General features: G+C 37.7%; 1 protein-coding gene across 1 annotated transcript in view; it reads right to left on the bottom strand.

Moving 5' to 3' along the window:
- HSD17B4 (hydroxysteroid (17-beta) dehydrogenase 4) overlaps positions 1-14,721 on the bottom strand; it is a 100,182-nt gene that overhangs the window by 71,245 nt on the left and 14,216 nt on the right. The window contains exon 3 of the mRNA XM_010846608.1: positions 8,237-8,344. Coding sequence (XP_010844910.1) covers positions 8,237-8,344 — 108 coding nt within the window. The remainder of the gene's footprint in view (positions 1-8,236; positions 8,345-14,721) is intronic.

The following is a 14,721-nucleotide window of genomic DNA, read 5'->3' as shown; positions in this document are numbered from 1 at the left end:
GAACAAAGGACTGAGCGAATACCAGAGGAGAGCTAGCCCACTGCGGAAGGGCCCATCCCCCACTGGAGGCAGAGAGGCAGGCAGGCGACAGCCAGAGCCAGAAAAGGGCATCCTCTACCAAACTGTGAGCAGGCTCCCAGTCGTTAACCAAGTCTTCCTGGGATCCTGGATGGCTGACATCCGCCAGGAGGGTGGCAGCCAGAGATCAGCTCCCCAGAGGACACACACAGCACACCTGAGACATGCTCCCACTGGACACTCAGGAAACCAAGCAGCTGGGACGGGGAGGTGATAAGACGCACCACACACCTGGGGAGAGTGCACTTGCCAAGCACCTGGTCACCTGAGCTGCTGGGACCTGGGAAGGGCACAAAACGCAGGCCCAACCGAGTGTGCCTTTGTGGAGTACCCGAGAACCTGAACCTGAGCGGCTTAGACCTGGGAAGTGCACATAACCCAAGGCCTGCTTTAGACAGTCCTCCTGAAGAGCAATCTGGAGCCTGAGCAGTATAGACCGGGAAAGCACACACGCTGTGAGCGGGGGCAAACCCAGTGTGGCCGAGACACTGTGAGCACTCCCCACACACGCCAGTGATATTTGTTTGCATTGCTCCTCCCTCCCCACAGCACAACCGAAAAAGTGAGCCTAAATAAGTGACCACCTTCACCCCCTTGTGTCAGGGTGGAAATTAGACACTGAAGAGACTTGCAAACAGAAGAAGCCAAAATAAACAGAGGGAACCATTTTGGAAGTGACAGGTGCAACAGATTAAAACCCTGTAGTTAGCACTGACTACACTGGAAGGGGCCTATAGACCTTGAGAAGTATAAGCTGGAACAAGGAACTATCTGAAACTGAACTGGCCCTACACTGCCTGCAACAGCTCCAGAGAAATTCCTAGATGTATTTTACTATTACCATTGTTAAAATTTTTAAGTCCTTTACTACTCATTCAATTTTCATTTTTATAACCTATTACCTTGCAAAAAAAAAAGACCCTTTTTTAAAGCAAATTTCATATATACTTTTTATAATTTTTGTGTTTTGTTTTTTTAATATTGTATTTTTGAGAACCTAACCTCTACTCTAGATTTTTAATCTTTGCTTTTTGGTATTTGTTACCAATTTTGTACCTTTCAGAATCCAATCTTCAGTACCCATTTTTACTTGGGAGCGAGATTACTGGCTTGATTGCTCTCTCCCTCTTTTGACTCTCCTTTTCTCCCCCCAGTCACCTCTGTCTCCTCCCTCCCCCTTCTCTTCTCTACCCAACCGGTCACCTCTGCCTCCTCCCTCCCCCTTCTCTTCTCTACCCAACTCTGTGAGTCTCTTTGGGTATTCTGGGCTATGGAGAACACTTAGGGAACTGATTACTGGCTAGATCTGTCTCTCTCCTTTTGACTCCCCCTCCTCTCCTCCTGGTCACCTATATCTCCTTCCTCCCTGTTCTCTTCTCTATGGAACCCCGTGAACCTTTCTGGGTGTTCCAAGCTGTGGAGAGCACACAGGGATTTGATTACTGGCTAAACTGCTCTCTCCCTTTTTGATTCCCCCTCTTCTCCTCCTGGTCACCTCTATCTCCCTCCTCCCTCTTCTCTTCTCCATGTAACTCTGTGAACCTCTCTGGGTGTCCCTCACTGTGGAGAATCTTTTCTCCATTAACCTAGATGTTTTATCATCGGTACTGTATGGATGGAGAAGTCTTGAGACTACTGTAAGAATAAGACTGAAAACCAGAGGCAGGAGGCTTAAGTCCAAAACCTGAGAACACCAGAAAACTCCTGACTCCAGGGAACATTAAAAGATAAGGGGAACACATGTATACCTGTGGTGGATTCATTTTGATATTCGGCAAAACTAATACAATTATGTAAAGTTTAAAAATAAAATAAAATTTTAAAAAAAAAAGATAAGAGCTCATCCAAAAGCCTCCACACCTACACTGAAACCAAGCCCCACCCAAGAGCCAACAAGTTCCAGAGCAAGACATACCATGCTAATTCTCCAGCAACACAGGAACATAGCCCTGAGCTTTATTTATTTATTTTTTTTTTTATTAAGCGCCAAGCCGCGGCCGCTCCTCCCAGCGCCCTCCCCCTGCGCGGCGGCCACGCCCCTTCTGCCCCTGAGCTTTAATATACAGGCTGCCAAAAGTCACACCAAACCCACAGACACCTCAAAACTCACTACTGAACACTTCATTGCACTCCAGAGAGAAGAGATCCAGCTCCACCCACCAGAACATGGACACAAGCTTCCCTAACCAGGAAACCTAGACAACTCACTCGTCCAATTCCACCCACAGGGAGGAACCTCCACAATAAAGAGGAACCACAAACTTTCAGCCTACAGAAAGGCCACCCCAAACACAGCAATCTAAACAAGATGAAAAGGAACAGAAATACTCAGCAGGTAAAGGAACATGATAAATGCCCACCAAACCAAACAAAAGAGGAGGAAACAGGGAGTCTACCTGAAAAAGAATTCAGAATAATGATAGTAAAAATGATCCAAAATCTTGAAAACAAAACGGAGTTACAGATAAATAGTCTGGAGACAAGGATAGAGAAGATGCAAAAAATGTTTAACAAAGACCTAGGAGAAATAAAAAAGAGTCAATCAATAATGTATAATGCAATAAAAGATCAAAAACACTCTGGAGGGAACCAACAGTAGAATAACTGAGGCAGAAGATAGGATAAGTGAGGTGGAAGATAGAATGCTGGAAATAAATGAAGCAGAGAGGAAAAAAGAAAAAAAGCATTAAAAGAAATGAGGACGTCAGAGACCTCTAGGACAATGTCAAATGCCCCAACATTCGAATCACAGGAGTCGCAGAAGACAAAAAGAAAGGCCATAAGATAATACTGGAGGAGATAATAGTTGAAAACTTCCCTAAAATGGGGAAGGAAATAGCCATCCAAGTCCAAGAAACTTGGAGAGTCCCAAACAGGATAAACCCAAGGCAAAAAACCCCAAGACAATTCGTTAATCAAATTAACAAAGATCAAACACAAAGAACAAATATTAAAAGAGGCAAGGGAAAAACAACAAATAACACACAAGGGGATTGCCATAAGGATCAGCTGTTCAGCTGATCTTTCAATAGAAACTCTTCAGGCCAGAAGGGAATGGCAGGACATATTTAAAGTGATAAAAGAGAAAAATCTACAACCCAGATCACTGTACCCAGCAAGGATCTCATTCAAATATGAAGGAAAAATCAAAAGCTTTACAGACAAGCAAAAGCTCAGAGAATTCAGCAACACCAAATCAGCTCTCCAACAAATGCTAAAGGATCTTCTCTAGACAGGAAACACAGAAAAAGTGTATAAACTCAAACCCAAAACAACAAAGTAAATAGCAACAGGATCATACTTATCAATAATTACCTTAAATGTAAATGGGGTGAATGTCCCAACCAAAAGACAAAGACTGGCTGAATGGATAAAAAAACAAGACTCCTATATATGCTGTCTACAAGAGACCCACCTCAAAACAAGGGACACATACAGAGTGAAAATGAAGGGCTGAAAAAAGATATTTCACGCAAATGGAGACCAAAAGAAAGCAGGAGTAGCAATATTCATATCAGATAAAATAGACTTTGAAATAAAGGCTGTGAAAAGAGGCAAAGAAGGACACTACATAATGATCAAAGGATCAATCCAAGAAGATATACAATTATAAATATATATGCACCCAACATAGGAGCACCACAATATGTAAGACAAATGCTAACAAGTGTGAAAGGGGAAATTAACAATAACACAATAATAGTGGGAGACTTTAATACCCCACTCACACCTATGGAAGATCAACTAAACTGAAAATTAGCAAGGAAACACAAACTTTAAATGATACAATGGACCAGTTAGACCTAACTGATATGTATAGGACATTTCACCCCAAAACAATGAATTTCATCTTTTTCTCAAGTGCACACGGAACCTTCTCCACGATAGATCATATCCTGGGCCATAAATCGAGCATTGGTAAATTTAAAAAAACTGAAATCATTCCAAGCACCTTTTCTGATCACAATGCATTAAGATTAGCTGTCAACTACAGGGAAAAAAAACTATTAAAAATACCAACATATGGAGGCTAACCAACACAATTTTGAATAACCAACAAATCACAGAAGAAATCAAAATATGCATAAAAACGAATGAAAATGAAAACACAACCCAAAACCTATGAGACTCAGTAAAAGCAGTGCTAAGGGGAAGGTTCATTACAATACAAGCTTATCTCAAGAAACAAGAGAAAAATCAAATAAATAACCTAACTCTACACCTAAAGCAACTAGAAAAGGAAAAAATGAAGAACCCCAGGGCTAGTATAAGGAAAAAAATCGTAAAACTTAGGGAAAAAATAAATGAAAAAGAAACGAAACCATAGCAAAAATCAACAAAGTTAAAAGTTGGTTCTTTGAGAAGATAAATAAAATAGACAAACCATTAGCCAGACTCATGAAGGAAAAAAGGGAGAAGAATTAAATCAACAAAATTAGAAATGAAAATGGAGAAATCACAACAGACAACACAGAAATGCAAAGGATCATAAGAGACTACCATCAGTAACTATATGCCAATAAAATGGACAACTTGGAAGAAATGGAAAAATTCTTAGAAAAGTATAACTTTCTAAAACTGAACCAGAAAGAAACAGAAAATCTTAACAGACCCATCACAAGCACGGAAATCAAAACTGTAATCAGAAATCTTCCAGCAAACAAAAGCCCAGGACCAGACCACTTCACAGCTGAATTCTACCAAAAATTTAGAGAAGAGCTAACACCTATCCTACTCAAAGTCTTCCAGAAAACTGCAGAGGAAGGTAAACTTCCAAACTCATTCTATGAGGCCACCATCACCCTAATACCAAAACCAGACAAAGATGCCACAAAAAAAGAAAACTACAGGCCAATATCACTGATGAACACAGATGCAAAAATCCTTAAATTCCAGCAAACAGAATCCAGCAACATATTAAAAAGATCATACATCATGGCCAAGTGGGCTTTATCCCAGGGATGCAAGGATTCTCTAATATCTGCAAATCAATCAATGTGATACACCACATTAACAAACTGAAAGATAAAAACCATATGATTATCTCAATAGATGCAGAGAAAGCCTTTGACAAAATTCAACATCCATTTATGATAAAGCAGGATTAGAAGGAACATACCTCAACATAATAAAAGCTATATATGATAAACCCACAGCAAACATTATCCTCAATGGTGAAAAATTGAAAGCATTTCCCCTAAAGTCAGGAACAAGACAAGGGTGCCCACTCTCACCACTACTATTCAACATAGTTTTGGAAGTTTTGGCCACAGCAATCTGAGAAGAAAAAGAAATAAAAGGAATCCATACTGGAAAAGAAGTAAAACTATCACTGTTTGCAGATGACATGATCCTCTACATAGAAAACCCTAAAGACTCCACCAGAAAATTACTGCATCTCATCAATAAATATAGTAAAGTTTCAGGATATAAAATTAATACACAGAAATCCCTTGCATTCCTATACACTAACAATGAGAAAACAGAAAGAGAAATTAAGGAAACAATTTCATTCACCATTGCAATGAAAAGAATAAAATACTTAGGAATAAATCTACCTAAAGAAACAAAAGACCTATATATAGAAAACTATAAAACACTGATGAAAGAAATCAAAGATGACACAAATAGAAGGAGAAAGTTACCATGTTCATGGATATGAAGAATCAATATAGTGAAAATGAGTATACCACCCAAAGCAATCTATAGATTCAATGCAATCCCTATCAAACTACCAATGGTATTTTTCAGAGAACTAGAACAAATAATTTCACAATTTGTATGGAAATACAAAAAGCCTCGAACAGCCAAAGCAATCTTGAGAAACCAAAGCAATCTTGAGAAACAAGAATGGAACTGGAGGAATCAACCTGCCTAACTTCAGGCTATACTACAAATCTACAGTCATCAAGACAGTATGGTACTGGCACAAAGACAGAAATATAAATCAATGGAACAAGATAGAAAGCCCAGGGATAAATCCAAACACCTATGGACCCTTTATCTTTGACAAAGGAGGCAAGAATATACAATGGAGAAAAGACAATCTCTTTAACAAGTTGTGCTGGGAAAACTGGCCAACCACTTGTAAAAGAATGAAACTAGAACACTTTCTAACACCATACACAAAAATAAACTCAAAATGGATTAAAGATCTAAATGTAAGACCAGAAACTATAAAACTCCTAGAGGAAAACATAGGCAAAACACTCTCTGACATAAATCACAGCAGGGTCCTCTATGACCCACCTCCCAGAATAATGGAAATAAAAGCAAAAATAAACAAATGGGACCTAATTAAACTTAAAAGCTTTTGCACAACGCAGGAAACTATAAACAAAGTGAAAAGACAGCCTTCAGAATGGGAGAAAATAATAGCAAACGAACCAATGGACAAAGAATTAATCTAAAAAATATACAAGCAGCTCATACAGCTCAATACCAGAAAAACAAACAACCCAATCACAAAAATGGGCCAAAGAACTAAACAGACATTTCTCCAAAGAAGACATAGAGATGGCTAACAAACACATGAAAAAATATTCAACATCACTCATTATCAGAGAAATTCAAATCAAAACCACAATCAGGTATCATCTCACACCAGTCAAAATGGCTGCTATCAAAAAGTCTACAAACAATAAATGTTGGAGAAGGTGTGGAGAAAAGGGAACCCTCTTACACTGTTGGTGGGAATGCAAACTAGTACAGCCACTATGGAGAACAGTGTGGAGATTCTTTACAAAACTGGAAACAGAACTGCCATATGACCCAGCAATCCCACTGCTGGGCATACACACCGAGGAAACCAGAATTGAGAGAGACACATGTACCCCAATGTTCATTGCAGCACTGTTTACAATAGCCAGGACATGGAAGCAACCTAGATGTCCATCAGCAGATGAATGGATAAGAAAGCTGTGGTACATATACACAATGGAATATTACCCAACTATTAAAAAGAATGCATTTGAATCAGTTCTAGTGAGGTGGATGAAACTGGAGCCTATTATACAGAGTGAAGTCAGTCAGAAAGAAAAACACCAATACAGCATACTAACACATATATATGGAATTTAGAAAGATGGTAACAATGACCCTATATGTGAGACAGCAAAAGAGACACAGATGTATAATAAAGCCTTTTGGACTCTGTGGGAAAAGGCAAGGGTGGGAGGATTTGAGAGAATAGCATTGAAACATGTATATTATCATATGTGAAACAGATCGCCAGTTCAGGTTCCATGCATGAGACAGGGTGCTCAGGGCTGGTGTACTGGGATGACCCTGAGGGATGGGATGGGGAGTGAGGTGGGAAGGGGGTTCAGGATGGGGAACACATGTTCACCCATACATGACATGGTTGATTTATGTCAATGTATGGCAAAAACCACTACAATATTGTAAAGTAATTAGCCTGCAATTAAAATAAATAAATTAATTCAAGACAAAACAAAACAAGTAATATTAGAATCAATGTATCAAACATAAAGGCTGTATTTGCTGTTTTTCATGACTTTTTTCTTTATTCTTAATGCCTACTTTTGACTCTTAAGTTTTTATAAAGATAAGAAAGTTACATATAGCAATGATTTCCTATGCAGAATGGAATACGAAAGCTGGGTACAGAATTGGGGCATTTCACTTCTTACGCTATATTACTTTAAGAAATACAAAATTTTTTTTAAGAATTTAATGTAATTCTGTAGAAATATAAGAGATGTTTTAGCTTTTAAAAACAAGAGTAAGGACTTCCCTCAGGGTCCAGTGGCTAAGACTCCAAGCTCCCAATGCAGAAGGCCCAGGTTCAATCCCTAGTCAGGAAACGAGATCCCATAAGCTGCAACCAAGTCCCAGTGCAGTCACAAGAGCATATTCATATCCACATTTACAGTAATGTACTGGTTATATCATGTGCTCTTTACTAAAAACACTAAATAAACAACTGAATAAAATTCAGACTTATGAAATAATCTACATCAAAAAAAAATCTCACATATAAAATCTGTTGCTAAACATCTTTGGCAGACTTAGATAAAATCTAATTTCATAATTACACTGGAATGTTGAGATATTTGCTAAGTGATTTATTAACATGAGAAATAGCATTAGTTGAGGAAAAATAAAAGAAACAGTATAATTCTCTCAAATACCATACCATAGTTAGCCACTGCTTTTCCACCTTTCCTTCTTATTTCTTCAACAACCTTATCAGCAGCTAAGGAGCCTTTGCCAACTCCTGTGAAGTCCCCTCCTAGGTCATTCACTGCAATGCAAAAATAAACAAATAAGAATTCAGTTCTAGACATTAAAAAATACGAGGTGGAATGAAACTATATTATTAGCATATGTTTTCAGTCATCTTCCTAATTCCCTCCTACTGTATTTCCATCCTACTGAAGATACCATGATATATGTACTTCCAAAACATGTCTCTTTGCTTTTAAATATAGACATGAAGCAGTGAAAATATTTAAACACAGGTTCATACCATGAAACTTTTAACTGTGCAGTGCTTCTCTTTTGGAAAGCAAAAGACTGATTCAACCCATTTTTAGGAAAAAAAAAAAGGAAAAGAAAAAAAGATCACTTTTAAGAGTAAACACAGAGGAAAACAGTATGGACATCCTTCAAAAAAAATTAAAAATAGAACTGCCATATGATCCAGCAATCCCACTTGATTGAATTGAAATCAGGAACTGAAGAGATAATAGAACTCCAGTGTTCAATGCAGCACTATTACGATAGCCAAGATGTACAAACAATCTAAATATCAACTGACAGACAAAATGGATAAAGAAGTGGCACATATATACAATGTACTATTATTTAGCCTCTAAAAAAAGAAGGAAATTTTTCAATATGTAACAACATGGATAAACCCTGAAGACAATAAGGTAACCCAGTCACAGAAGACCAAATACTGCATGATTATATCTAAAATGGTCAAACTCATAGAATCAGAGAGTAGAATAGTGGTTGCAGAGATTAGCAGGAGGAGAAAAAGGGGAGTTGCTAATCAGTGGGCATAAAATTTCAATAATGCAAGATGAAAATGTTCTAAAGATCTTATCTACTGTACAACATAATGCCTATAGTTAATAATACTCTACTGTACAGTTAAAAATTTCTTAAAAGGGTAGATCTCATATTAAGAGTTCTTATCACAACTGAAAAAAAGAAAAGAAAGGTTAAATATATAATGTGACATATCTTCTCCATGTCAAGAAAGCCATTTACAGCAATGGTGATAAAGAACAAGCATATTAAATTCACACTGGTGAATTTTTATAAAACATAATATGTCACGGTCTACCAAAAAAGAAATAAAACTATTTATTGGAAAAGGTCAAAAACTACACACACAACTAACATGTGTTCAGTCACTAATTTATACCATATATATAATTTATATGTTTCCCTAGTGGCTCAGATGGTAAAGAATCTGCCTACAATGCAGGAGAATAGTTTTGATCCCTGGGTTGGAAAGATCCCCTGGAGAAGGGAATGGCTACCCACTCCAGTATTCTTGCCTGGAAAATTTCATGGACAGAGGAGCCTAGCCAGCTACAGTCCATGGAGTCACGAAGAGTTGGACACAACTGAGTGACTTTCATTACATTTTTACATCTTCCTGTATATATAGACACAAACATTAAATGAACATTTACCATTTGCAAGGAAATGTATAAGAATGGTGCCTATCCTCAAAGAGTTTATAATGTACTGAAAGTTAAGTATGTGGTAACTACACTAATGCATTAATTGTATCATAAGTATATAAAGGCAACATAACTAAATAATATGATAACAAAAGTAATTTACACAATCATTCAAGGTTGAATTTATAAAATAACATGCAAAAACAAATGAAAAGATAAATAATATGTCAGTCACTCAGTCATGTCCAACTCTTTGCAACTCCATGAACTATAGCCCACTAGGCTCCTCTGTCCATGGAATTCTCCAGCCAAGAATACTGGAGTGGGTTGCCATTCCCTTCTCCAGGGCATCTTCCTGACCCAGGGATCAAACCTGGGTCTCCTGCACCATAGGCAGATTCCCTACCATCTGAGCCACAATAGTTCGATGCCAAACATCTTATAAAAAACAGAACTTAACAAATACTGGGGACAAAGAATTAACTAGCATTGCAAAGTGATCATTTTTGTATGGTTATTGCATAAACCATGAGGAATATAATAATTTAAAAATTACTAATTAATAATGGCATAGAGGTATAGGCTAAAATTTAAACTCTCTTAATATGATCAAATTGATGATTACCATACCTGAAAAAAAGTGCATATCTTTTTTTCTTTTGAAGTATAACTCTCTTATGCGGGAACTGGGGTGAGGGTTGCAACTGGAGTAGTGTAGTAAAAGGAGATAAAGGAATGACTCAGAGAAAAATTAATCAAATGTGATTTTGTGCTTAAAGGAAATTAATTTTTCAAAATGTGGACTGAGGTATATTTTTTCTAACAATATAGTCTTATCAGTCTTATTGCAAATAAAAAAAGCTACAAAGACAAAAAATAATGGGGGAAAGGCTTACATTATCCCTCAGAGAATTTTTTTAAAATGTTAAGATTCTCAAGACTAAATTCCTATTAATTATTCATTATTTGAGTACAGTTACTTAAATAACAGGAAATAAACAATTTAAAAAAAATCAAGATTTTGAAATATATAACTAACAGTCTTCTAAGACCCTTTTTACCCAAGCAAGGAAAAGTTCAAAAGCAAATTGAGGAAGACAATATTGAAGTAAAGAAAGAAATGTTCAATTGTGAAATGAAACACTATCCCCAAGTGTAAACTATTCCAAGTGCAATCAAAGGTAAACACTGGAGCCTAAATAAATAATTACTGAGATCAATGATCAATGCAGTGAAACAGTATCAAAATAGATTTATTCAAGACAAGTATTCACTTCAGAGAGGACAAATTTAACACTGACCCTACTCAGTTACCCTACCAGAGCTAATTCACAGGAATTACAGCCTTAACTAGAAAAGCACTGATTACACACTGAAGGGCTTAGCCAGCAGCAACATTAAAAGATTGTTTGTAAACAAAGAGAAATGTACTTTTACTATGTGACCCTGTCATCACTTATATATATATGACTAATATTCCAGTGAAAAAGTTGGCTTAAAGCTCAACATTCAGAAAACTAAGATCATGGCATCTGGTCCCATCACTTCGTGGGAAATAGATGAGGAAACAGTGGAAACAGTGTCAGACTTTACTTTTGGGGGTTCCAAAATCACTGCAGATCATGATTGCAGCCATGAAATTAAAAGACACTTACTCCTTGGAAGGAAAGTTATGACCAACCTAGATAGCATATTCAAAAGCAGAGACCTTACCTTGCCAACAAAGGTCCATCTAGTCAAGACTATGGTTTTCCCAGTGGTCATGTATGGATGTGAAAGTTGGACTGTGAAGAAAGCTGAGTGCCGAAGAATTGATGCTTTTGAACTGTGGTGTTGGAGAAGACTCTTGAGAGTCCCTTGGACTGCAAAGAGATCCAACCAGTCCATTCTAAAGGAGATCAGCCCTGGGTGTTCATTGGAAGGAATGATCCTAAAACTGAAACTCCAATACTTTGGCCACCTCATGTGAAGAGTGGCCACTTGATTTCCACTTGATTCATTGGAAAGACTCTGATGCTGGGAGGAATTGGGGGCAGGAGGAGAAGGGGACGACAGAAGATGAGATGGCTGGATGGCATCACCGACTCGATGGACATGAGTTTGAGTAAACTCCGGGAGTTGGTGATGGACAGGGAGGCCTGGCATGCTGCGATTCATGGGGTCGCAAAGAGTCAGACACGACTGAGTGACTGAACTGAATTGAATATTCCAATTATAACAATATTTTAAAATATCCCTACCGCCTACTGTTAAAGACACATCTGGAGGAGAAGGGGACAACAGAGGATGAGATGGTGGATGACATCACTGACTCAATAGACTTGAGTTTGAGTAAACTCCGGAGTTGGCAATGGACAGGGAGGCCTGGAGTGCTGAGTCCATGGGGTCGCAAAGAGTTGGACATGACTGAGCAACTGAACTGAACTGACTGAATATTCCAATTATAACAATATTTAAAATATCCCTACCACCTACTGTTAAAGACACAACTTTGTACATTGCTGCATTTGAGCTCCATACAGTTTTCTAGGAGTTTGGCAGGAACAGTTGTTCCTATTTTTACAGAAGAAGAAAGAGTTTAGGAAAAGTTAGGTAACTTGTTCGAGGCTCCAAGGCTGTATGAAACAGCAAAATTCATACAAGCACCTGGACCCACCACAATACCACTCTGCTCCTCTAATGCTGTGAACAAGTTTCTTTTATCCTAATTATTTCCTTAAAAAAAAAAAAATCATGTTTGCTTGGAGAGAATACAGAAGAAACAATAAATCAGCCACCTCACTCAAACAGCTTCAAAATACACAGTATTTTTATTACCTATTGGTAAGATTATCATAGTTAAAGGATAGAGTCTTTTCAGCTAACACCATCAAAATATCCCCAAAAGTGATATATTTGTAAATCCTCCATATAAAATCCAGCTTATAGCTCTAAGAGTTTTTTGGTTTTTGTTTTTTAAGATGTAAAATCTTTTGCCTATTTCCATCATTTTAAATAAATCAATGATTTTGATAGTCTATTAAAGACTAAGTTTTTTTAATTAAAAATCTACTCTGAGTTTTTATTAAACACCTACTAACCACTAGAGTAGGATCCAGAGAATTATAAACACACTTGGAGCCTATAAAAGTACCCTATAAATAGGAAAATGGATACCTAAACACAAAGTACTGAGTTATCAGCTAATAAAGCCTGAAAACCGAACCAGGTTTGTGAGAATGGCTGTTTCCCCATATCCTCCCAACTCTAGACATTATCATTCTTTTCAGTGTAACAATTAAATGATTATAAATTGTAGCCCGTTATTTTAGCACTAGTAAAGTTACATTATTTTCACAGGCTTGTCATTTATATTTCTGTTTACTGTTTTGTCCGCTTAAATAACATTTCATTTGAGGTGCCTTTTTTTCATACAGATGTGTACATATTGCATGCATGTATGCTCATCACTTCAGTCATGTCCGACTCTATGGAACCCAATGGACTGTAGCCCACCAGGCTCCTCTGTCTATGGGAGTCTCCAGGCAAGAATACTGGAGTGGGTTGTCATGCCCTCCTGCAGGGGATCTTCCCAACCTAGGGACTGAACTCTGGTCTCCTATGTCTTCTGCATAGCAGGTAGATTCTGAGCCACTGGGGAAGCCCCATGTACATGTCACTTATTTATAAAAGATTTTAATTTTTAATCATATATGTTGCAAATTATAAATTCTTTTATTGAAATGTTGAAAGAGAAACAGCAGAGCATTAATACTATTTGATAGCATTACGTACATTGTTTTTTAACATTTTGTTACATAAACCAGATTGAGAAATCTGGATTTGTCTTTAGCAATCCAATTTGTGTACCAGGCTTGGCTCTCAGAAGTTGGTTTTCCCGTTCTCTCATGCTGTTCTTCAGCCCTGACTACTGGCCTCAAAGACTAGAGCAAGAAACATGTTTTGGGTCTCCTGATATCAGGGCTGCTAAACCAGCTGAGGTAACACATATCACTTTTAGTGTTGGGGCAAAAAAAAATGCAAATCAAACTGATCATCATCTTCCTTCAAACTGTCCCACCCTCTCAGCAGCACTTTGCTGGCTAAGTCATTTCCCAGATATTCTCTCTTTTCTCCCATTTCTGAACAGTACATGCCACCAAGCTATCAAGGCTTGATCTTCATTTCATTATGATTCATCAAATAGTCACTCTGTTCACACTCTGTAGCCAGCACTGGGCTTGGTGCTTGGAGCTTGGAAGGTAGATAGTTTGTGCACTGAGGAGTTTCCAGTTCTTCTGAGGAACCAATTATTGCCATGTCTTTCCTGTTCTATCATTTCATGCCCAGACTACTGTAAGTGCCTCCCCAATGGCCTTTTCCCTCCAATCTTAATCATTCCAGGCTGCTAGCAGCCAGTTGCTGGGTAATGGCCCTAAACAGCCTTAAACTAACTCATTCCCCCACTGAAAATCTGCAGTAGAATCCTGTCATTCACTGCCTAACTTTCCAGATCCCTTAAATCTGACCTCACTTTACTGTTTCACTTTACTATAAGTAGTTCCTCCTCTCTGGGAAATTGCTTCTATAGCTATTTCTAAGTTCCCACTGAATTATCAGGAGTAATAACGTTACAAAGCTTTGTATCTGAAGAGTGCTCTATAACTGTGCTTATACATATTCCTGTTCATATATTTATTCAATCCAAGGATTTGACACCAGCTAAGTCATATCTATGACCAGTGACATATCTATAAACTACTTTTATTTCCAAAGTAAAATGGTGCCTCCAAATCTACAAAATCGAAATAATTTTTATATGCATTGATTTTGCACAACATGCTTTACAGTGAGTAATCTGAGAAGTGTATAAAAAGATGACAAAGGCAATATTATACTGCAAGTGTACTTATTTTTTGGAGAGGTTATTTACTTTTTTTTAATGCTTTTAAGAAATTCAAACACTACAGATTCAAAAAGCCCTTTCTAACCTGTGTCCTAT

The sequence above is a fragment of the Bison bison genome, unplaced genomic scaffold (assembly GCF_000754665.1).
Source record: "Bison bison bison isolate TAMUID 2011002044 unplaced genomic scaffold, Bison_UMD1.0 scf7180017864238, whole genome shotgun sequence".
In the NCBI taxonomy this organism is placed as follows: domain Eukaryota; kingdom Metazoa; phylum Chordata; class Mammalia; order Artiodactyla; family Bovidae; genus Bison; species Bison bison.
This window is presented reverse-complemented; position numbering and strand designations above follow the sequence as displayed.